Source organism: Microcebus murinus, chromosome 27 (assembly GCF_040939455.1).
Source record: "Microcebus murinus isolate Inina chromosome 27, M.murinus_Inina_mat1.0, whole genome shotgun sequence".
NCBI classification, from domain to species: Eukaryota; Metazoa; Chordata; class Mammalia; order Primates; family Cheirogaleidae; genus Microcebus; species Microcebus murinus.
This window is the reverse complement of record NC_134130.1, coordinates 2468628-2491778: the sequence shown is the minus strand read 5'-3', so window position 1 is coordinate 2491778 and position 23151 is coordinate 2468628. Positions and strand designations below refer to the sequence as shown.

At 57.4% G+C, this 23151-nt stretch overlaps 1 protein-coding gene across 1 annotated transcript in view; it reads left to right on the top strand.

Annotated features, from left to right (window-relative positions):
- Positions 1 to 23055, top strand: part of FBN3 (fibrillin 3) — a 63267-nt gene extending 40212 nt beyond the window's left edge. The window contains exons 37-59 of the mRNA XM_075998389.1: positions 570 to 695; positions 977 to 1099; positions 1519 to 1644; positions 1989 to 2105; positions 3637 to 3765; positions 4282 to 4401; positions 6068 to 6193; positions 7122 to 7274; positions 7417 to 7482; positions 7671 to 7796; positions 8921 to 9040; positions 9167 to 9289; positions 9657 to 9791; positions 9954 to 10079; positions 10479 to 10685; positions 12078 to 12203; positions 12671 to 12793; positions 13021 to 13137; positions 16096 to 16224; positions 16315 to 16434; positions 17265 to 17499; positions 18177 to 18321; positions 21381 to 23055. Of these exons, the coding sequence (XP_075854504.1) occupies positions 570 to 695; positions 977 to 1099; positions 1519 to 1644; positions 1989 to 2105; positions 3637 to 3765; positions 4282 to 4401; positions 6068 to 6193; positions 7122 to 7274; positions 7417 to 7482; positions 7671 to 7796; positions 8921 to 9040; positions 9167 to 9289; positions 9657 to 9791; positions 9954 to 10079; positions 10479 to 10685; positions 12078 to 12203; positions 12671 to 12793; positions 13021 to 13137; positions 16096 to 16224; positions 16315 to 16434; positions 17265 to 17499; positions 18177 to 18321; positions 21381 to 21713 (3251 nt within the window). The 3' untranslated portion in view covers positions 21714 to 23055. The remainder of the gene's footprint in view (positions 1 to 569; positions 696 to 976; positions 1100 to 1518; positions 1645 to 1988; positions 2106 to 3636; positions 3766 to 4281; positions 4402 to 6067; positions 6194 to 7121; positions 7275 to 7416; positions 7483 to 7670; positions 7797 to 8920; positions 9041 to 9166; positions 9290 to 9656; positions 9792 to 9953; positions 10080 to 10478; positions 10686 to 12077; positions 12204 to 12670; positions 12794 to 13020; positions 13138 to 16095; positions 16225 to 16314; positions 16435 to 17264; positions 17500 to 18176; positions 18322 to 21380) is intronic.
- The last annotated feature ends 96 nt before the right edge of the window (positions 23056 to 23151 follow it).

The following is a 23151-nucleotide window of genomic DNA, read 5'->3' as shown; positions in this document are numbered from 1 at the left end:
GGTACAGATTTTAAGGTTTCAATAAATGCCCTTTCCCCCCCTTCTCCCACAAGTCTGAGTCTCCAGCATGACCATCCCCCAGATGGTGCACATCTCACTGATTATGCATGTATATACCCGCCCCCGTCCCCCCTCCCCCCTGCCCAATACCCTATTACTGTAGTTCCTATGTGACCACTTAGGTGCTGCTCAGTTAATACCAGTTTGCTGGTGAGTATATGTGGTGCTCGTTTGCAATATTTGTTTTTTGTGTGTGTCCGGTTTTTTCCACGTAGTGGAACATATTCAGGGTTCATTTGTGTTGTAGCGCGCGCGGGGGCCTTTATTTTATTTCCGAAGAACACACCTCGGCGTAGAAGCCACCTGTTCTGCTGTGCCTTCATCCATCGATGTTGCCAGTTTCTTGCTAGATCCTGTCTCATACGGCAGGATTTTTTGAGTGTGTGGCCGCAGCATCATCTCCCAGACTGCAGTGTGGATGGGTCCCTCAGCTCAGGGTCCCCAGAAGTCCCCCCCCCGCCCTGGGGAGGGGGTTCTGGGCTGCCCCTGATGGCTTATGCGGTCCCCAGACATCGACGAGTGCAGAGAGATTCCCGCCGTCTGTGCCCGCGGCGTCTGCGTCAACCAGGTCGGGAGCTTCCGCTGCCAGTGCCCCGCGGGCTTTGACTACAACGGCGCCCTGCTGGCCTGCGAAGGTGCCACCTCCCCCCCCCATCCCCAGCCCCCGGGTCTGGGTGGGATGTTGCACACACACACACACACACTGTGTGATCTAGGTGAGTCATTTAAACTCTGCGAGCCTCGGTTTCCCCATCTGTGTAATGGGTCTGTCGCCTTTCTGAAGGGCCTCCGTCTCACCCAAGCACCTTCGCTCCAGTTCTGGCTGCTTCCAGAGAGACCACCTGGTGCAAAGCAGGGGTCCGCTGTGGGGGGGGGCTGCGCCTTCAGCCCCGCCTCGCTGGCTATGTTTGCGCAGATGTGGATGAGTGCGGGAGGGGCGGCCCCTGCGGGTGGAACGCCGACTGCATCAACGTCCCCGGCAGCTTCCGCTGCGAGTGCACCCGTGGCTACACGCTGTCGCCAGGCGGGGCCTGCGTGGGTGAGCAGGGCCCCGGGGAGGCGGCAGGGGAGGCCCTGGCAGGGCGGGGAGCAGGGAGGAGAAGGAGCCGGGCTCTGTCACCCGCTGTGACCAGGCTAGGGCGTGGCTCTGCCTCCCTGGGGGGTCCTTCTCTGGTCTGGACTCGTAGAGGCTGGGGGGGGGGCGGTGCACAGAGACCACCTGTTAACAGGAAAGTTATGGGCGGGCCTCGGCAGCTCACGCCTGTAATCCCAGCATTTTGGGAGGCCGAGGCAGGAGGATCACTTGAGGTCGGGAGTTCGAGACCCACCTGGGCAACATAGCAAGACCCCCGTCTGTACAAAAAATTTTAAAAGCTAGCCAGTCGTGGTGGCAGCGTGGGAGGACTCAAGCAAACCCTGTGGGGTGGGAAACACCACCCTGCCTCCCTCCGCCCCCAGAACGGAACGAGTGTCAGGAGATCCCGAATGTCTGTAGCCACGGCGACTGCGTGGACACGGAGGGCAGCTACAGGTGCCTGTGTCACCGTGGCTTCCGGGCCTCAGCGGACCAGACGCTGTGCACAGGTGCGGGCCCCTCCTCCCAGGCCAGGCTGCCCGGGACCTGCACCTGCCCTGGGGGAGTGGAGTTGGGAATGGTGCCCGCATCCACACTGGTTCACAGACAGACCCCGGGTTTGAGTCCCGACACTAATGTTTTGGGTAAATGGCTTATCTGCCCCCGTGCCTCAGTTTCCCCATCTGTAAAATGGGTGCGGTATAAGCAGTACCAGGTTACTTCCCAGCCCTCACCCGCAGGGGTCGCTACACAGCCACGTGGGCGGGGCTGGGTGCAGGGAAGGCGAGTCGCCCCCCACCCCAACGCCCCGGGTGGGTGACGTGAGCCCGGCTCTCGGGCTGTGTCCTGGCAGATGTCAACGAATGTGACCAGAAACCATGCGGAAACGGGACCTGCAAGAACACGGCTGGCTCCTACCGCTGCCTCTGCTTCCCGGGCTTTGCGGCAGCACACGGCGGGGGCTGCGTGGGTGAGCCGGCTGGGGTGGGCGGGCAGGCCTCGGCGTTCCCCACTGAAAAGTGGGTCTGCGGCCTGAGGGCACCCCCGGAAATAAGGGATCTCGACCCAGGGAGCCCTTTGGAAGATAATCTCAAAGGTTGGGGTTTTCTCTGAAAATGAGTCGACTACAGTTCTCCACGCTCCTTCAGAGACCAGGTGCCAGTCAGGGGACTTTGGGGGGCTCTTCTTGCCAGAGCTGAGGCTGAAGTTGATGGGAGGCAGGTGGACGGGACAGAAAGGGAGGTGAGAGCGAGACCTGGGTGGTGTGGCACTAGCCAGTTTAGTGCACTGTCCAAACGGCATGGACTCCCAGGCCAGATAGTGTGAGTTCAAATCCCAGCTTTGCCACCTACCAGCTGTGTGACTCTAGACAAGTCATTTACCTCTCTGTGCCTCAGTTTCCTCATCTGTAAAAGGGAGATTAATAGGAGTAACCTACCAGACCAAGTATCAGACCAAATAGACTTCTCGTTAAGGAATAGAGATAGAGGGAGATGTTAAATATTGAACAAGGGGTCAGTTGTTCTTACAGAAGACATAATCAAAATGCATACGCAGCCTGAGCAAGAGTGAGATCCCATCTACATACAAAACAGAAAAATTAGCTGGGCGTGGTGACATGTGCCTTATAGTCCCAGCTGCTCGGGAGGCTGAGGCAGGAGGATCACTTGAGCCCAGGAGTTGGAGGTTGCTGTGAGCTGTGATGATGCCACTGCATTCTAGTCCAGGTGACAGTGCGAGACCCTGTCTCAAAAAAAAAAAAAAATGCATATGCATCTAGCAACAGAGCTTCAAAACATATGAAGTCAGAATCAATAGAACTGAAAAAAGAAATAGATGAATCCACAATTATAGTTGGTGACTTCAACATACCTCCTTCAGTAATAAGGAGAACAAGTAGACAGCAAATCAGTAAAGATGTGGAAGACTTGAACAATACTATCAACTGCCTTGGCTTGTCACTTATAGAAAGTTCTGGAGCACACATTCTTCTCAAGTGCACAGGGACATTTGCCAAGGAGGATCATATTCTAGGCCATATAACAAACCTTAACAAATTTAAAAGTATTGAAGTCACACGGAGTAGGTTCTCAGAATGTAAGGGAATGAATCTAGAAATCAACCACAGAAAGATGCCCAGAAAGTTCCCAAATATTTAGGAATTAACATACTCTTAAATAACCCATAGATCAGAGACAAAATTATAAAGGGAAATTAGAAAATATTTTAAAGTAAACTAAAATGAAAGCATACATATCAAAATGTGTGGGGTGCAGCTAAGAGAACACTTAGAGGTAAATTCATAGCATTAAATGGTTATATCAGACAATATCAGTACAAACATCATAGAATAGTTGGAAGTTAGAAGGTTAATATACAGAGTCTGGTACAAGAATGCTCAATAAATTGAAGCCAGTGCCATCAACTCAACAGAAGTGCAAGGGAGGTTCAGTCCACTCAAGCTTTGTGGGTGACCCCACCTGCCCATCTCCCCTCTGCAGACATTGATGAGTGTACTACCCTGGCGGGGCAAGTGTGCCGATTTGGCCAGTGTGTAAACACAGCTGGCTTCTTCCACTGTCTCTGCCAGGATGGCTTCGAGCTCACAGCCGATGGAAAGAACTGTGCAGGTGAGTCTTGTGGTGCTAGTCTTGTGTGTCCCTGCTGCATGGGTACATGCAATTGTTACTACTAAGTGAGCATGGTTCCATTTAATACCCGCGCATTTATGTTAAGTTATTAAAACAAAACCAGCACATCACTTCCTCATTGTCATGGGATTCATGGCTTAAGGGGATGCTGTCTTGAATATGTTTTCCAAAGTAGGGAATAGTAGAGGGGCTGAATGGAGACCTCAGAAACCAGAAGAGGAATCTGCATATAGCACCAGATTAGGAATCTTGCTCCCTCTTTCCTCTTGAATAGCATCTGGCTCTACCTAAACCCCCACCAGGGCCAGATAATCCTTCCCCCGCCATCCTTGCTGCCCTGAGTCTCAGCCCCTCCCCTGGAGCCAGGATTGCCATGGAGAGAGCTCCTCCTAAGGCCCTCGGCCATCACGCAGTGACTGCAGGTGTTGGTCCCAATCCTAGGTAAGCCTCCCGCCTCCGGGCTGGCACTGGGTCCCCTCTTCTTCCTCTCCACAGACTCCAACGAATGTCTCAGCCTTGCGGGAACCTGCCTGCCAGGCACCTGCCAGAACCTCGAGGGATCCTTCCGCTGCATCTGCCCCCCCGGCTTCCAGGTGCAGAGTGACCACTGCGTCGGTGAGTGTCCAGCCTCGCCTCCCAGCCCTGGGGCCAGGGAGGTGGCTCTGGGCTTCCGTCTCCCCGTCTGTAAAATGGGAACATGAGCTGCAGTTGTGGTGAGGGTGGACTTAACACAGCTTCATATACCATCATCATCATCACTATGATCGTTCTGGACGTCCTGCTCAGGGCCTTCTCTCTGGGGCCCACAAGCTTCCTCGGGAATCCTACAAAATGGCCATGGATGTGGGGGCTTGCTGTACCTCAGAGCATACAAATGTGGAACTCCTCACTCACCTGGTGGTGATCAAGGGCTGGTCTGGCCTGAACCCCCTAGTGTTGTCACACATGCAGGTGACTTTGTACAACTTGACAGACCTGGGCCAGTCTGCCCTGATCCCCTCTGGTCCATTCATCTTCTTGGGCTAGCCTTGTTCATGGTGGTCTAGCCTGGGCCAGTCCAGCTCGAGCAGATGGGCTAGCCTTGTTCATGGTGGTCTAGCCTGGGCCAGTCTGGCCTGGGCAGATGGGCTAGCCTTGTTCATGGTGGTCTAGCCTGGGCCAGTCCGGCCTGAGCAGATGGGCTAGCCTCGTTCATGGTAGTCTAACCTGGGCCAGTCCGGCCTGAGCAGATGGGCTAGCCTTGTTCATGGTGGTCTAACCTGGGCCAGTCCAGCTCGAGCAGATGGGCTAGCCTTGTTCATGGTGGTCTAGCCTGGGCCAATCCGGCCTGAGCAGATGGGCTAGCCTCGTTCATGGTGGTCTAACCTGGGCCAGTCCGGCCTGGGCAGATGGGCTAGCCTTGTTCATGGGGGTCTGACCTGGTCCAGTCCGGCCTGGGCAGATGGGCTAGCCTCGTTCATGGTGGTCTAGCCTGGGCTAGTCTGGCCTGGGCAGATGGGCTAGCCTCGTTCATGGTGGTCTGGCCTGGGCCAGTCTGGCCTGGGCAGATGGGCTAGCCTCGTTCATGGTGGTCTAGCCTGGGCTAGTCTGGCCTGGGCAGATGGGCTAGCCTTGTTCACGGTGGTCTAACCTGGGCCAGTCCGGCCTGGGCAGATGGGCTAGCCTCGTTCATGGCGGTCTAGCCTGGGCTAGTCTGGCCTGGGCAGATGGGCTAGCCTCGTTCTTGGTGGTCTAACCTGGGCCAGTCCGGCCTGAGCAGATGGGCTAGCCTCGTTCATGGTGGTCTAACCTGGGCCAGTCTGGCCTGAGCAGATGGGCTGATGTAGGCTGACCTCAACCAGCCTGGCCTGACCACCTCTAGTCCAGTCTTCCTTCTGGGCTAGCCTTGTATAATCTGGGCTAACCTGGATCAGTCTGACCTGGCCTCTTCTAGTCTATTCTATCTGAGCTAGCCTAGCACACGTGAGCTAACTCCATCCAGCATAGGCCAAATGGTTGCAGTCTCTGTTAGCTCTGTATGACTTTAGTGTCGAACTTGAACTTTTCCTGACCATGGCCCTGACTCTGGAGACACCTTCCGGGAGAGACCCATATACACGCACCATGCCTGCTTCATGCTGTGGCTCACGCTGAGCCCTTAGAGGGCCCCTGCCCCACTTCAGCCCCTGGGCCCTTCCGGGCTGTGTCCCCACTTCCTCTGCCCCTCTTGACAGCTGCAGCTTCCTCCCCCTGGTGGAGGTGCCACTTGCACCCGCTCCAGCTCATGTCCCTGCCCCTGCAGACATTGACGAGTGCTCAGAGGAGCCCGCCCTCTGCCTGTTTGGCGCCTGTACCAACAGCCCCGGGAGCTTCCGGTGCCTCTGTCCCCCTGGCTTTGTCCTCTCTGACAATGGGCACCGTTGCTTTGGTGAGTGTGGGGCCCAGGGAGCACACGGGGCTTAGGGTGGGAGGTGGGGGTGGGGAAGGGTCAGATCCCCCAGGAAAGAGGGCTGTGGCTTCTCGTATGTGTCCAGGAGCCCCGACACGCCAGGGGTGTTTCTCTGCACCAGTGGGGTTATCTTAGTCCAAGCAGCCTCCTGGCCAGAGTGGTCACTTCTTCAGCGGGCTGACCTGGTCTATTCTGGGTTATCCTGGGTCCCCTTGGTTTAAGTTGCCTTGTATTGGCCACAGCCATCCCCTCTGGGCTACTTTCATCCAGTCTGAGCTAGCCTAAGCCACTCTGAACTGGCTTCATCTCAACTGGGCTAGTCTTGTCCAGTGTGGGCTAGCCTCACCCAACTCGAGCCAGCCTGTTCTCTCATGGGTTAGGGGCAGCAAGGGTGAGACTAGAGTCCACAATCCAACTCAACCAGTATTTGCTGTTCTGGGGGTGGGAGGAGGGCCCAGGGAAAGCCAAACCTCTGCTTCTGCATGAGGGCTTCTCAGGCTGTTGGGAGTCCCAGGCTGAAAAATGGGGGCTTGGGGTTTGAAGTTCAGGGTCCTCTGGTTCTCTGGAATCAGCCTCTTTGCCTCTCCAGGAAAGGGCTTCTGGTCTAAGAGAACCAATGGCGAGTATGACACAGGGACACCCCATAGCAGTGAAATGGCATGGGACATTTCTGCAAGGAATTCCTAGCTGTCTAGCCAAAGTCCCAGGGCAAATCCTCATTGGCCCAGAGTGGGTCACATGCCCACCCTTGAGCCAATCACGATGGCTAGGGGCGTGGTGTGTTCCGATTGGTCACTGGTAGGATCAGCGCCACCCATTAACCAGGTCTAGGCTGGTGGTGGGGCAGGGGGCAGGTGGGCTCTGCTGGTGGCTCCTAATCAGGGTAACGGAACCCCCCACCCCACAGACACACGGCAGAGTTTCTGCTTCACCCGTTTCGAGGCCGGAAAGTGCTCGGTGCCCAAACCTTTCAACACCACCAAGACCCAGTGCTGCTGCAGCAAGCGGCCGGGAGAGGGCTGGGGTGACCCCTGTGAGCTGTGTCCTCAGGAGGGCAGCGGTGAGCACCCCGCCCCTGCCTAGAGTCCCCTGTCACCATGGGCTCCCTCCTTCCTCGCCCATTCTCCCCTCACCCTTCCCTGCACGCGCTCGGGAGTCCCGGGGGGGCTGACTCTGGCTCCCCTCCCCCTCTCCCTGTCCAGCCACCTTTCAGGACCTCTGCCCCTTCGGCCACGGGGCAGTCCCAGGCCCAGATGACTCTCGAGAAGGTGAGCCCCTCAGCCCTGTCTCTGCCCTCCCCGAGTCCCCGAGCCCCAGGTTCCCTCCCACATGCGTGGCGGCCCTGGACCCCGCCAGCCTGGAGCCTGGGCTCTTGTCCCCGGGGCTTTGAGTGTGGCCAGGGCGCCGGGGCCCGCACGGTGCCGGGCTGTGTGTCTGCAATCCCCGCCGCCCACAGACGTGGATGAGTGCGCGGAGAGCCCTGGTGTCTGCACTGACGGCACGTGTGTCAACACCGATGGCTCCTTTCGCTGCGAGTGTCCCTTCGGCTACAGCCTGGACTTGACAGGCGTCAGCTGTGTGGGTGAGTGGCCGGCCCCGCCCCGGCCCCCGCCCAGGAGAGGGGGACAGAGCAGAGGGGACAGGCACCCCAAGTCAGCGTCCCGTCCTCACCCAGTGCCTCTCTCCTCCATTCGCCATTTCTTCCTTCGCCCTTCACCCTCCCAAGGCACTCATTCACTTATTCACTCGCGCTCACTCATTCATTCATTTCCCCCTTTGCTCCCTTCCTCATTCATTCACCCACTCATTCGCCTGTGTACTCATTCGCTTGTTCATGCAAGCCTTCCTTCACTTACCCATTTATTTACTTTTCCTTCTTTCTTTCTTTCTCTCTTTCTTTCTTTCCTTTATTTCTTTCTCTTTCTCTCTTTCTCTTCTTTCTTTCCTTTCTCTCTCTCTCTTTCCTTTCTTTCTCTCTTTCTCTTTCTTTCTTTCCTTTCTTTATTTCTTTCTCTTTCTCTTCTTTCTTTCCTTTCTTTCTCTCTCTTTCTCTTTCTCTCCTTCCTTCCTTCCTCCCTCCCTCCCTCCCTCCCTCCCTCCCTCCCTCCCTTCCTTCCTTCCTTCCTTCCTTCCTTTCTTTCTTTCTTTTCTTTCTTTCTCACTTTGTTGCCCAGGCTAGAGTGAGTGCCGTGGCGTCAGCCTAACCCACAGCAGCCTCAAACTCCCGGGCTCAAGCGATCCTCCTGCCTCAGCCTCCCGAGTAGCTGGGACTACAGGCATGCACCACCATGCCCGGCTAATTTTTTTTTATTTTTAGTAGAGATGAGATCTCACTTTTGCTGAGGCTGGTCTCAAATGCCTGAGCTCAAGCGATCCTCCCGCCTTAGCCTCCCAGAGTGCCGGGATTACAGGTGTGAGCCACTGCGCCGGCCTTATTTATTTCTTTTAGCGATAGGGTTTTGCTATGTTGCCACAGCGGTTCTCAAACTCCTGGACTCCGGCGATCCTCCTGCCTCAGTTTCACTTACTCATTTAATCGCTCATTTATTAACTCCCTTGCTCACTCACTCATTCACTCACTGAGCATATCCTGCTCACCTGTCCCCTACTGTCCAGTCTGCGGCAGTCACCAGGGAGGCAGAGGGGACAATACTGAGGACGGGGGCTCTCGGCAGGCGCTGACCCCACCGCCTTACCCCCACCCAGACACAGACGAGTGCGCCGTGGGCCACCCCTGTGGGCAAGGCTCATGCACCAATGTCATCGGAGGCTTTGAATGCGCCTGCGCGGACGGCTTCGAGCCCGGCCCCACGATGCCCTGCGAGGGTACAGCCCCGCCTGCCCAGGACCTGGGCTGTGCGATGGGGACGCCCGTCTGGGGGTGGCCTGGGACCGGGGTGGGGGTTCCCCGGGCGGACCCCGCCCAGCCGCCACCTCCCCCGGCCCCCCCAGACATCGACGAGTGCGCCCTGAACCCGCTGCTCTGTGCCTTCCGCTGCCACAACACCGAGGGCTCCTACCTGTGCGCCTGCCCGGCCGGCTACGCGCTGCGGGAAGACGGGGCCACCTGCCGGGGTAGGTGTGGGCATCGGGGACTGGGGCTGCTACGCAATGTCCTGCAATGCGCACAGAGCAGCCCCTGCCACACCTGTCCCAAAGTGCACAGAGTCTGCGGGGGGGTGGGGAGGTGGGAGGGGACCCTGGCTGGGACTCGGTCTCTCCAGGGCTGGCTCAGGGTCAGCGTCCCAGGGCCTGATAGAGTCACAGAACCCTGACGTGGGTGGAGGATGCGAGTTTTGGGGGGCAGTTCCTGACTCCCTGGACTTCTCAGAGGCTGGGGGCGGCCCCCCGCCCCCGCCCTGGGAGGGACGGGCACCTGGCGGATATGCAGGTGACTCCACCTGCCCGGCCCTGGCTGACTTCTGTCCCCGGTCCTCCCGAGACGTGGACGAGTGCGCAGACGGCCAGCAGGACTGCCGAGCCCGTGGCATGCTTTGCAAGAACCTGGTGGGCACCTTCGTGTGCATCTGCCCCCCGGGCACGCGGCCCCAGCCCGGCGCCGGGGAGGGCTGCACAGGTATGGGGGCGCTGGCACTTCTGGGGGTGTGGGGAGCCCCGCAGTGGAGGGGAGAAGTCAGGGCAAGAGGCCGCGGGGTGACTCACGGGGAAGCTTCGGGCTGTCGGGGAGGCCGGCCCGGGGCCACGGCCTCCCTGCCTGCTGCGTCCCCCTTCCTCCCAGACGAGGACGAATGCGGCGCCTGGCCGGGCCTCTGCGCCCACGGCCGCTGCGTCAACACCGTGGGCAGCTTCAGGTGCGACTGTGACGACGGCTTCCGGCCCAGTCCCACCCTCACCGAGTGCAGCGGTGAGTGTGGCCAGGCGCGGTGGCGGGGAGCTCCCGGGAATCCAGGGCACCACGATCGACGGCAGTCGCACACGTCCACTGCACCCCCTTGCCCCTCTTCTGTTTGTCCCTTTGGTCACGCCCCGGGGGGAGCAGGCCGCCTCCCCCAGCCCCGGCTCCCACTCTCTTCCACCAGAGGAGCGTCACACCCTGGAATGGGGCCTCCCTAGGCGTCCCCCGTCCTAGGAGCTGACCCCAGTGGTGCCCAGAGGGATCTGCGTGTCCCGATCCCTCCTGGACGCCCCTGTCCCCAACGCCCCGCCCCCGCCCCAAATGCAGCTCGCCCCAAGGCAGGCCCAGCGCCTTTGCCCCCGCGCCGGCCACCCGGCGTGACCTGCGGCTCCCGCCTGCTCTCCGCAGACGTCCGGCGGGGGCCCTGCTTCTCCCAGGCGCTGCAGGCCGCGTGCCAGGCCCCGTCCAGCCGCGGCGAGCCCGTCACCAGGGCCGAGTGCTGCTGCGGGGGCGGCCGGGGCTGGGGGCCCCACTGCGAGCTCTGTCCCCTGCCCGGCACCTCTGCCCACAGGAAGCTGTGTCCCCACGGCTCAGGCTACACGGCCGAGGGCCGAGGTGGGTGCCCCCGCCCCTGCCGGCCGGGGAGCAGGGCGGTTTGCGCGGGGTCATGTGTCTGTCCCCTCGCAGGTGTGGGACGCTCTGCGTGTGCGTGTCTTTGTGCTAGCAGGTGTGTAAACTTGTGTGTGTGCACGAACTCGGGCGTCGAGGGAGCAGGTGTGTGAGCTGCCGTGCGTGCTTAGTTTTTTGTTTTTTGGGTTTTTTTGAGACAGAGTCTCACTCTGTTGCCCAGGCTAGAGTGAGTGCTGTGGCGTCAGCCTAGCTCACCGCAGCCTCCAACTCCTGGGCTCAAGCGATCCTCCTGCCTCAGCCTCCCGAGTAGCTGGCATGCGCCACCATGCCTGGCTCATTTTTTTTTTTTTTGTATATATATTTTTAGTTAGTCAATTAATTTGTTTCTATTTTTAGTAGCGACGGGGTCTCGCTCAGCCTGATTTCGAACTCTTAACCTTGAGCGATACTCCTGCCTCAGCCTCCCAGAGTGCTAGGATTACAGATGTGAGCCACTGCTCCTGGCCTATTCTTTGTTTTTTGGGTGTTTTGGTTTTTTTGCTTATTTTTCTTGTTTTAGAGACAGGGTCCCTCTCTGTCACCCGGGCTGGAGTGCAGTGGCACAATCACAGCTCACTGCAGCCTCCAACTCCTGGGCTCAAGCAATCCTCCCACCTCAGCTTCTAAAGTTGCTGGGACTACCAGCACCACCACTATGCTCGATTTTTAACTTTTCTTAAAGATGGGGTCTTGCTATGTTGCCCAGGCTGGTCTCGAACTCCTGGCCTCAAGCGATGCTCCTGCCTTGGCCTCCCAAAGCGCTGGGATTACAGATGCGAGCCACCGCACCTGGCCTGTTCTTCACTCTGTGTGTGTGCGGGAGCCAGTGTGTGTTTTGTGTGCGTGTGCGTGCGTGTGAGTGTGTGTCTTCGAGTGTGTCACTGAGGGTGAGAAAGGTTACCCCAAGTGACCAGCGGTGACATTGCCAGGCCTGGGGAGGAAGCGACTTTTCCAGGGTGTGTGTGAGGGACGGGGGTCCTAAGCGTGAGTGTGTGTTCCCGTGTCTGCAGGAGCGTGTGGGCTCGTGGCTGGTGTGTGGCACTGCACGTGTGCTTGTGTGTCCCTGCCTGTGTTGGTGCCCAGAGGATGTGGCGCTGGTGAGGCTGGGGAGTGGACCTGTGTCTCCCTCCCGGGGCGGGAGGTGGCATTTCCAGCGCTCAGTGGAAGGAGCTGGCTCAGGTGCAAGCCATGGCCTGCGGCTGGCGTCCATGCGAGCTGGGGGTGCGGGGGGTCCTTGCCTCCAGGGACAGGGCCGCCGGGCAGACAGAGGAGGCACGCCCCAGTGGCCCGAGGTGCCGGCCAGCCAACCCCAGCCTCGCCCACCCTGCCTGTCCCCAGACGTAGACGAGTGTCGTGTGATCACTCACCTGTGCCCCCACGGCGAGTGTATCAACAGCCTCGGCTCCTTCCGCTGTCACTGCCAGGCCGGGTATGCGCCAGACACTGCTGCCACGGCCTGCCTGGGTGAGCCCCACCCCGCCCCTGCACCCCTGGCCAGGCCCAGCCTCCCCTGTTTGGGCCACTTTCCTGGTGTTCTTTCTTTCTTTTATTTTTTATTAATGCATGCTGAGATTTTCGGTTACATCATGTAGCAGGTATTCATCTAAGTTAGGGGAAGGTGGTTGGGGGGCAAATCAGGCCGAGAGCTGAGTCTGGCCCCCCACTTGTTTTTCTAAATAAAGTTTTATTGACACACAGCCATGCCTGTTTGTGTACTTACCCTCCATGGCTGCTTTGCTAATACAAAGGCCACCTGCAAAACCAAATGTACTTACTGTGTTTTTACAGAAAAAGTGTCAATGCCTGTGTAAGTCCGCAGATTTTGGGTGGCAGGGATCTGGGTGGAGACCCCAGCCTCTGAGTTCCCCCTCACCTCCACCAAGGAATGTCTGTCTGACCCACCCCTCCCTGCATCCTGATGTCTCCCCCAGATGTAGACGAGTGTAGCCAGGCCCCCAAGCCGTGTACCTTCCTCTGCAAAAACACCGAGGGCAGCTTCCTGTGCACCTGTCCCCGTGGCTACCTATTGGAGGAAGATGGCAGGACCTGCAGAGGTGGCATCCTTTCCCCACCCCACCCCGTGTCCTCTAGGGCTCCGTCCCATCCCCCCCAGAGCACATGCCCTGTGGTCTCGACCCCTCCCACCTGTGTGGAGGCCAGCACCACCTCCAAGGGCTTTGTCCCGCTGCCCGTCTGCCTGGAGGTGGCAAGAGCAGCCCCCGAAGCCCCGCAGTCCCCGCCAGGCCCTGCCCTGAGCCCGCTGGGACCATCTGTGTCACAGACGTGGATGAATGCACCTCCAGACAGCACAACTGCCAGTTCCTCTGCGTCAACACCGTCGGCGCCTTCACCTGCCGCTGTCCCCCCGGCTTCACCCAGCGCCACCAGGCCTGCTTTGGTGAGTGGCCACAGCCTTCGCGCTTTTGTTCACCGTAGAAGTCCCAAGCACCTGGTCTGTGCCGGACATTGTTGAATCAGGGGTGATCAGAACAAAGTCCTTCCCTCCTAACTGCTTGCATCCTGGTGGCATCTGGAACCCCCTGCCTCGTTCCTCGCCCTTGGGAGCCAGGAGACCCTCTGACCTGGACCCACGGCAGCTCCCCTTGCCCTGGGCCGCAAGGGCGTCTGCTACCGCCATTGCTTCTTAGAGCCTTGTGGCCCCCAGGGAACTAGATCTCCCCCAAGGGCCAAGCCCAGCCAAGGGTGACTCCATTCTGGTTCCCACTAATCTACTCATCCAGCACCTACTGAGCACCTACTCTGTGCCAGGCAGTACACCCGACCAAAGGGCAGCAAGCTCCAGTCTGCCAGCAGAGTTTGGCCCCCTGCTGTCTTTTGCTAATAAAGTTTTATTGGCACACTGAAACGCCCACTTGCTCACCTATCACCTCTGGCTGCTTTTGTGCTACAATGACAGAGTCGAGTCTTGCAGCAGAGCCCTTTACAGAAACAGAAACAGTTTGCCCAACTCTGTTAGAGAGCCCCGGGGTACAGCCATGGACGCAAGAGGCAGAGCCTCCTATCCTCACAGGACTTTCCTTCTAGCAGAGAATCGGACCCGAAACAGACATAATGATAAGTTAATGCAATAGCATGTTAGAGGGTCATGTATCGCATGAAAGAAAGAAAAAGTAAAAGCAGGAGGTCAGGAAAGGAGAGAGCTGCAGTTGTTTGGGTGTTTTTTGTTTGTGTTTTAGAGACAAGGTCTCACCCAGGGTAGAATGCAGTGGTGTGATCATAGCTCACTTAACCTTGAACTCCTGGGCTCAAGCGATCCTCCTGCCTCAGCCTCCCGAGAGGGCTGCAGTTTTAAAAGAGGGATCAGATGAAGTCTCATCAAAAGGGGACATTTAAACAAATATTTGAAACAAGATGCATTTCTCTTTTTCTGCAACAGTAAAGTTTTCAGACTAGCTGCATCAACATGATTGTGTGCCAATAAAACTTTATTGATACAAACAGGCAGTGGGCCAGATTTTTGTCCTGTGGGGCCCCACTTTGCTGATGACTAAACTAGAAAATCAAACTTGCATGACTACAGTAGCTGCCCCCACTTGCTTTGCTTTGTTGAACACAAGGGAAAGAAACTGCAGGTGGTACTAAATGTTTCTTTCTGGCAGTAGTCTAGAGCCAGTCTCTGTGGCCCCTCCAGTGACAGCTCAGACACTCTGTCAGCTGCAGGAACCATTCCCACTTAGAAATCCCATGTCCCTGATATCTGTTATACCCGAGAGAGATTCCACATCACCACAGTGATATGCCTAGTGTCAAGAATCTCCATACACAGGGCTGGGCACAGTGGCTCACACCTGTAATCCCAGCACTTTGGGAGGCTGAGGTGGGAAGATCGCTCAAGGCCAAGAGTTTGAGACCAGACTGGGCAACATAGCAAGACCCCACCTCTACAAAAAGTTTAAAACTTAGGCAGGCACAGTGGCATATACTTGTAGTCCCAGCTACTCAAGAGGCTGAGGTGGGAGGATCACTTGAGCCCAGGAGTTTGAGTGCTCAGGGAAGCCAAAAGCAGGATTCTCCATCAGGAATTTACCCTTGAACCCCAGTGTGAATGCAGTTTATGAGCCTTGGGCTGTCACCATAGCCAGCCCCTGGTAGCCCAGCTGTCTTAGTCTGGACTGCCGTGACAAACACCTTAGACTGCAAGAGTGGGATTGGGATTTGGCCATTCAAATCCAAAAACTTTGCAACTCTAGACCTCTGCGCCTCCCATTCTACTTTTAGCAATTTCTAAGGAAATCATCACAGAGACACACAAAGATTTACGTAGTCTTCGTATGGTTTAAAGTGGCGAAAGATTAGAAAAATCCGAGTGTCTTCTAATCAGCAGTTAGTCAAATGAAACAGAGAAAGTCTGCACCAGCCAAAGAGAAGGTGACCATTAAAAATGATACGTAGAAGCATGCTAAGAATATTTAAAGACATGGAACGATGTTCATGGAATATTAAATTAAAACCAATAGGGAAAAAAGAAACAAACACTGGGTGGCTTAAACTGCAGATATTTCTTTTCTTTCTTTCTTTCTTTCTTTCTTTCTTTCTTTCTTTCTTTCTTTCTTTCTTTCTTTCTTTCTTTCTTTCTTTCTTTCTTTCTTTCTTTTCTTTCTTTTTTTTTTGAGACAGAGTCTCGCTTTGTCACCCAGGCTAGAGTGAGTACCGTGGCGTCAGCCTCGCTCACAGCAACCTCAAACTCCTGGGCTCAGGCGATCCTCCTGTCTCAGCCTCCCAAGTAGCTGGGACTACAGGCATGTGCCACCATGCCTGGCTAATTTTTTGTATATATATTTTTAGTTGTCCAATTAATTTCTATTTATAGTAGAGACGGGGTCTTGCTCAGGCTGGTTTTGAACTCCTGACCTCGAACAATCCGCCCACCTCGGCCTCCCAGAGTGCTAGGATTACAGGCGTGAGCCACCGCGCCCGGCCTAGATTTATTTTCTTACTGTTATTTTTTTTTTCCTCTTTTACTGGCACTGTCCTAAGCCTTTTACATAATTAGGTTAATTTCTCACCAAAAAAAAAAAAACCCGCAGTGAAGTGGGTATTGTCATCTCCTTGTCACGACTGAGGAAACCACGGCACAGAGAGGGTGGGTGAGTTGCTCCAGGCCACACAGCTTCGAGGCAATGGAGATGAGATTCAAACAAAGTCCTTTATGGGTGCCATGCCAACTATCGGTGGCAATTCTGTGATGTGGGAACGGTGATGGATCTCATTTCCACGGAGGGGGAAACTGAGGCAGAGAGCGTGAGTGACTTGCCTGAAGCTACATTGCAGGTCAAGTTGTGGGACACGAGTCCCCTAACCACCAGGGAACCCCTCCCGTCTCTGTCCTCTGCAGACGATGACGAGTGCTCAGCCCAGCCTGGCCCATGTGGCACCCGTGGTCTCTGCCACAACACCCCGGGCAGCTTCCGCTGCGAGTGCCACCAGGGGTTCGCGCTGGACAGCGCCGGCCGTGGCTGTGAAGGTACGGCCTGGCTTTGGTGGCGCCCAGGGCTGGTGGGGGTGGTCCCGAGGGCCACCTGGCGAGCCGGCTCCCCCTCCCTCTCTCTGGCAGATGTGGATGAATGTGACGGGCCCCATCGCTGCGGGCACGGCTGCCAGAACGAGCCGGGGGGCTACCGCTGTGGCTGCCCCCAGGGCTTCACCCAGCACTCCCAGTGGGCCCAGTGTGTGGGTGAGTGGCGGGGGCTGGGGGGGAGCCGGGCCCCAACCAGGGTCCGTCCAGAGCGAGTGACTAGGAATCCTCTCCTCCGAGATGCTGTGACAAGCACAACTATCTAAGATGAGGGCTCACGCCGGTAATCCCAGCACTTGGGGAGGCCAAAGTGGGAGGATCGCTTGAGGCCAGGAGTTTGAGACCAGCCTGGACAACACAGCAAGACCCCTTCTCTAAAAAAAAAAATTATTATTATTGTATTTATTTATTTATTTATTTTGAGACAGAGTCTCACTCTGTTGCCCAGGCTAGAGTGAGTGCCGTGGCATCAGCCTAGCTCACAGCAACCTCAAACTCCTGGGCTCAAGCGATCCTCCTGCCTCAGCCTCCCGAGTAGCTGGGACTACAGGCATGTGCCACCATGCCCGGGCTAATTATTTTGTATATATATTTTTAGTTGGTCAATTAATTTCTTTCTATTTTTAGTAGAGACGGGGTCTCGCTCAGGCTGGTTTCAAACTCTTGACCTTGAGCCATCCTCCCGCCTCAGCCTCCCAGAGTGCTAGGATTACAGGCGTGAGCCACCGCGCCTGGCCAAAATTATTATTTTTTTTTTTAAAGAGAGAGAGAAATGCTTTCAAGGGAAACCACTGGGTTTGGGGCAGGGGTGGGAGGTGTCAGGGAGCATAAATGGGGGCGGGGCAGAACTAGTCCGAGGGCTCAGGGCGAGCTTGCGAGGCTGCTACGTTGGACTTGGGCTCTAGGCGGAGGGTTCCAGGGGGTGCGAAGGCCACCCCCACTCCTGGCCCTGTGTCCTCCCCTCCCCGCCTCCCCCCGCCGGCCCGCAGATGAGAACGAGTGCGCACTGTCGCCCACCGCCTGCGGCAGCGCCTCCTGCCGCAACACGCTCGGTGGCTTCCGCTGCGTCTGCCCCTCCGGCTTCAGCTTCGACCAGGCCCTGGGGGGCTGCCAGGACGTGGACGAGTGCGCCGGACGGGCCAGCCCCTGCAGCTACGGCTGTGCCAACACGCCCGGCGGCTTCCTGTGTGGCTGTCCCCGAGGCTACTTCCGGGCTGGGCAAGGGTGAGAGGCTCGAGCGAGGCAGGCAGGCTCGATGTCCTGCGAGCACGTACACGCGTGGGCAGAGAACTGGGCAGCACCTCTACGTCCGTGCACACGCAGGCTCACACCACTGTCCGTGCAGGGTGCACCTGCACCAGCAAGCCGGGGCACCCAGTGTGCACGGGTGTGTGTGCCCAGGTCATTCCCCCGGTATGCACGCAGGAGCCCACGTGCCCGCATCCCCGGGGACACTCGAGTACCGTTGGCACATCCCGCTTTGCACGGGTGAAAGAGCACACGTCGCAGCCCTCTGTGTGTGCCAGCCCCGCCGCCCCCATCCACAGGCACACGCGTGTAGATTCACACACCACAATAAGCACACGTGCACTCGCATGAGTCACCCTCCGTGTGCGCACATACGCTGGGACACACTCACGCCCCTGGGTACACTGAGGCCCATTCACCCATCCCAGCGTGTGCATGTCATCTCCCTCCTGTGTTCCCACCCGTGCCACCCAGGGATGCACAAGCACACGCACGCCCCATGCGTGTGCACGTGCGCTCGTGCACACACACGCGGAGGTACATCTGCACGCGGGCATTGGCGGCATGGCTCAGAATGGAGCGGAGGGGGATGGCTGGGGAGGCCCCACCAGCCTGCCACTGAAGTCCCCGCCCACCCTGCCCGCCCGGCCCAGGCACTGCGTCTCCGGCCTGGGCCTCCATCCCCAGGAAGGCCCGGACAGGGAGGAGCCGCTCTCACCCGAAGCCTGCTACGAATGCAAGATGAACAGCCTCTCCCCGCGTGCCCGGTCCCGGCGCGGCGCCCACAGGGACCACCAGGTGACATGAAGGGACCACCAGGTGACATGAGGGCTACATGGTGGGGAGGGGGGCGGCCAGGGGACAGGTGGAGGGTGGGGAAGAGGCCATGGATCTGGCTGAGCCAAATCAGTCCCCCAAAAGGAGCACTGGATTCCACGAGTCCCAGCTTGTCCCCATGTCACGGTACCTGCCCGGGTCTTCTTGTGCCAGCTCAGCCCCAGGGTTCCTCTTGGGGGATCTGGGGGGCACACATCTCCTGAGCACCCTGCTCCCCTTGTGGTGACAATTCAGATGCCTCCCACACAGACCCCGGCTGGGCTGGGGTGCACCCTGTGCCTCCCTTTTATGGCACTTGGAGGCAGGAGAAATACCCGAATCCCTCCCACCCTGCCTGCACCCTGGAACCTGTCACCTCCTGGCTGGTGATCCCTCGGGGCCCCTGTGGGTTCAGCACCAGGGCGTCCCAGGGCAGCCAGTGGAACAGCCTCTGCCCCGCAGCTCCGCCTGTCCCCCGTCCCCGAACCCCAACTCTTAGCCCAAGTCAAGTCCAAGCCCCTTCCCAGTCTGAGCTTTGGGGAAGTGAGTGCTTTCCTTGGGGCCCCCAGCAGAGGCTCCTCTTAGCAGCCCCCACCTGGCACACCCACCTAGCATCTGCCTTTGCACCCCCTTCCTGTGCCTGAGGGGCCCCTGGAGCTCCCGTACCCGCCTTGCCTCTGGAAACCTCAGGGATCTTCCCTGTGTGCCCATCAGTGACAGCAGAGCAGGCCTGTGGCTCTGTCCTTCCAGTGGGCCACCTGCTGAGGGCACACAGGGAGGGTGGTTTTGCCACAAATTCGAGCCAAAGAGTCCCTGAGGCCACTGTAGGTCAATCCCTGTAGCCATCACTCAAAAGATCTGAAAAGCAAACATTTATTAAGCACCTGCTGTATGCAGGCATTGCTCCAAGCACTCTGCATTCCCAGCCTCTCAATGTTTATGACCACTTGGGGAGGTGTAGATGCCACTGTTATCCCCATTTTACAGATGGGGAAACTGAGGCTCAGAGGTTCAGTCACATATTCAGAAGTGGTGACTCAGGGATTCCATAGTTACTGCAAACACGGCCTTCTCTTTATGAGCAATCTGGGTCTTTGTGGCCAGGTGTCCTGGGCTCTCTGCAAGTCACTGCCTTCTGAGGTCATTGCTTGATGTCGTTTCCAAAAAAATCCTCATCACTGAGCATGGAAGCCATTACCCCAAGCTCACCCCTACTATAGACAACTGGGACCCAAACTCTTTCATTCCAGATTTTACTGAACACCTACTACGATGCCCTGGGTGCTGTTACAGAACAATAGTGAGCTAGAAAAAGAAAAGGTCCCTGCTCTGGTGTGGCTGACATCCTAATAGGGAGACAAATAAGACATCAATAAGTAGAACATTTAGCCTGGGTGCACTGGCTCCAGCATTCTGGGAGATCAAGGTGGGAGGATCACCTGAGCTCAGGAGTTCAAGACCAGCCTGAGCAAGAGCGAGACCCTGTCTCTACTAAAAATAGAAAAAATTCGCCAGGTGTGGTGGCACATGCCTGTAGTCCCAGCTACTAGGGAGGCTGAGGCAGGAGGATCCTTTGAACCCAGGAGTTTGAGGTTGCTGTGAGCTAGGTTGATGCCACAGCACTCTAGCCTGGGCAACAGAGCGAGACTTTCTGTCTCAAAAAGAAATAAATAAATAAATAAATAAAAACAAAATGATTTATTGCTGTATCGCCACCTGTTGGTACTCAGTAAGAGTGAGTGGAGTGGTTGCTAGGGCTCCTGGGGTGGGTACAGGTAGACTTGGGTGGAGAAGGGCCTCGCTCTGTGCCTTTGCCTGCAATACCCACGGACTGCCAGCAGGTGTCAGTAAGCTCATGAGTCGTACTAACACTCCCAGGGAAGGAAGGACGGGGCTCTCCAGTGCTGAGGGTCTGCAGAACGGGGACAGTGTTTGCTTAAGAGTGCAACCCCGAACCATCGGCATGTAAATGAGGCGAAACAAACACAGCACTGCCCGGAGCAAAGGGGAAGAAAACACAGATAACCTCCTGTGGGATTGGATACGTCATCCAGCCCGCAGTGGCCGGCCACTCAGGCTCTCTGGCCTATTCAGGGCCCTGTCCAGCTGCCAGGACCAGGAAGGCACTTCAGAGGTGCTCAGACAAAGAGCGGTCTGTGCTCCGCATACAGGGGGCTCTCAAAGAGAGCCAGATGCAGGAAGTGCAGCGGAAGCTATCGGGTGGCTCTTCTGCCTGGTGTATATATTTCTTTGACTGTCAGCTCTGGCGTCCTTTTTGGGGCCAGGCTTCTGCTAAAAAGCCCCTTGTTCCTAACACCAGCCATCCCCAGATGCCTCTGAGTGCCCTTAGGGCTCTGGGACCCAATGCCATCCGACCGATGGTGCCTGGTTCATGGTCCCCTGTGGGCAAAAGCTCAGGTCCCTTGGCCCAAGCTGACCGGTCTCTGCCCAAGGCCTCTCAGCCCAGACAAGGGATCTGGAATCGTTGTGTGTCAGAGTGGCCACTTACCTGCCTCTCTGTGCTGTCACCCGAGAACCAGCCCAAGCTAACCGCCGGCCTAGTGGACACAAGAAGCCAAGGCAGAGGACACTTAATGTTCTTCACTTTAGAGATCCCTTAAAGGTGCCTCTTTTTTTTTTTTTTTTTTTTTTTGAGACAAGGTCTCTCTCTGTCACCCAGGCTAGAGTGCTGTGGCGTCATCATAGCTCACTGCAGCTTCAAACTCCTGGGCTCAAGCAATCCTCCTGCCTCAGCCTCCCACATAGCTGGGACTAAAGGTGTGCAACACCACACCGGGCTAATTTTTCTATTTTTGGTAGAGATGGGGTCTTGCTATGTTGCCCAGGCTAGTCTCAAATTCCTGGCCTCAAGTGATCCTCCAGCCTCAGCCTCCCAAAGTGCTGGGATTATAGGCGTGAGCCAGGCCGCCCAGCCCCCAAAATCTCCTCTTTGACTTTGACCATGAATGACCCCCCCAGCCCCTACGCAGCAAATCCCGATTCGCCCAGGCTCTGACTGCCCACCTGGTCTTTCTCACCAGGTGAGCTTGGCCGCTCTTGACTCGGAGGCCCTGCTGACCTTGGGCCTGAACCTCTCACGCCTGGGCCAGGCCGAACACATCCTGGAGCTGTTACCAGCGCTGGAGGGGGGCCGGGTCCGCTACGTCATCACACGTGGCAACAGGCAAGGTTTCTTCCGCATGAATCACCTCCGCGGCCTCAGCGCCCTGCAGCTGGGGCGTAGGAGGCCGGGCCCTGGAACCCACCGGCTGGAGGTGGTGAGTGTGGCAGGGCCCCGGGGTGCCCAGCCGGAGGGGCAGCCAGGACCAGGGGGCCAGGCCTTGCGGCTGAAGGTGCAGCTGCAACTGCTCTAGTTGGGGAGTGCCTCAGTGGGCCCCGGAGCTCCCGTGCCACCCAGAGGAGGAAGATTCTAGAACTGGGAAGAATTGCTGTCCATGAGCAACGGCTGGCCAGGTGAAACCCCGGAACTCAGGAAGAGTGAAATGCTACACCACGACCTCAGGCACACCCTGCCTCTTCCCGGGCCTCCGTGCCAGCCCCGGGGGACCCCAGCGCCCCGTCTCTGCTGGAGACAGCAAGAACCTGCAGTGGGCACCCTCCACCCCATGGCCAAGGGCGGGGAGAGGCCCTGCCGTCACTGTATCTGGTCCATCTCAGGCTCGAACTTCTGTACTGCACTGCGGCTCCCCCCTGGAGGGTCGGCGGGACACGGGGCCGGGCGGCCGGGCTGGGCGTGGGCTCGTCCCTCAGAGCACAAGGGCCTACGGCGCCCGACCCCACACAGAGTGGTTGGCGGTGGCCTCGGTGGTGGCGTTTGCCCTGCCGGGGGCCCGGGCTAGCGTTCCGAGGATGCTTTTATATCAGAAGTGGAGACAACAATAAAGTTATTTTGGGTTAAGTCTGCCTGCCCCTTGGAAAGTTCTAGAAGCAAGTAGACACTGCCCTCCGCAAGGCCGGGCAAGGTTCGTGTATGCGGGGAACCGGAGGCCTCGTGGGTTCCCCAGTAAGGGTAACAACGGATCCTTTATCGGCTCGTAAACATGACACTTGGGTTTTCACACTCATGTGTGGGATGTGCCTAAACCTATCTCACATAAAAAGGAAAAAAAAACCCACACTTCCTGACCACGTACTACCCACTGGACACCATTCTGAGTATTTTACGATTGTTGGCTCCTTTGGTTGTGGCTGTAACTCCAGGGAATAGTCTAGATGTCTATAAATATTCCCATTCCCATTTTACAGGCGGGAAAACTGAGGCTCGGAGAGGTTAAGCGACGTAGCCAAGGTCAGGCCGGGTTGAAAGTTGGGCAGTCGCCTCATCTGTCACCCCATCCTGCCTGGGTGCAAGTCGGGCCAGATCTACCGCCATCTGGTGGCTGGGATGGTCATGGCACCCACGACCACGCAATCAGCACGTGCTGTGTGCTATGCCCTTCATAGATCATGGTGCACTTGGTCCCCAACAGGCCCCTCCGAAGCAGGCAGTATTATCACCCCCACTGTGTTGGAGGGGGCACAGAACTGAGGCTTAGCGAGCTTGTGGAAACTGCTCCCCACTGCCCCGGAATCTGGGCAGAGCCAACCCAGTGACCCTCATTTTCCAGATGAGCAAATAGATCGGAGAGAGAGAGAAAGCAATTGTTTCAAGGTCGCCATGAAGTGCAGGCTGCGGCCAACCGCTGGGAAGCCGCCGTCTTTTCTGAGGGCTGGGGGAGGGCACAGATCTCGGGGTGGGGAAGCTCATGTGGGGTTCACCTGTCATTCACCCCGCCACGCACACTGCACCTC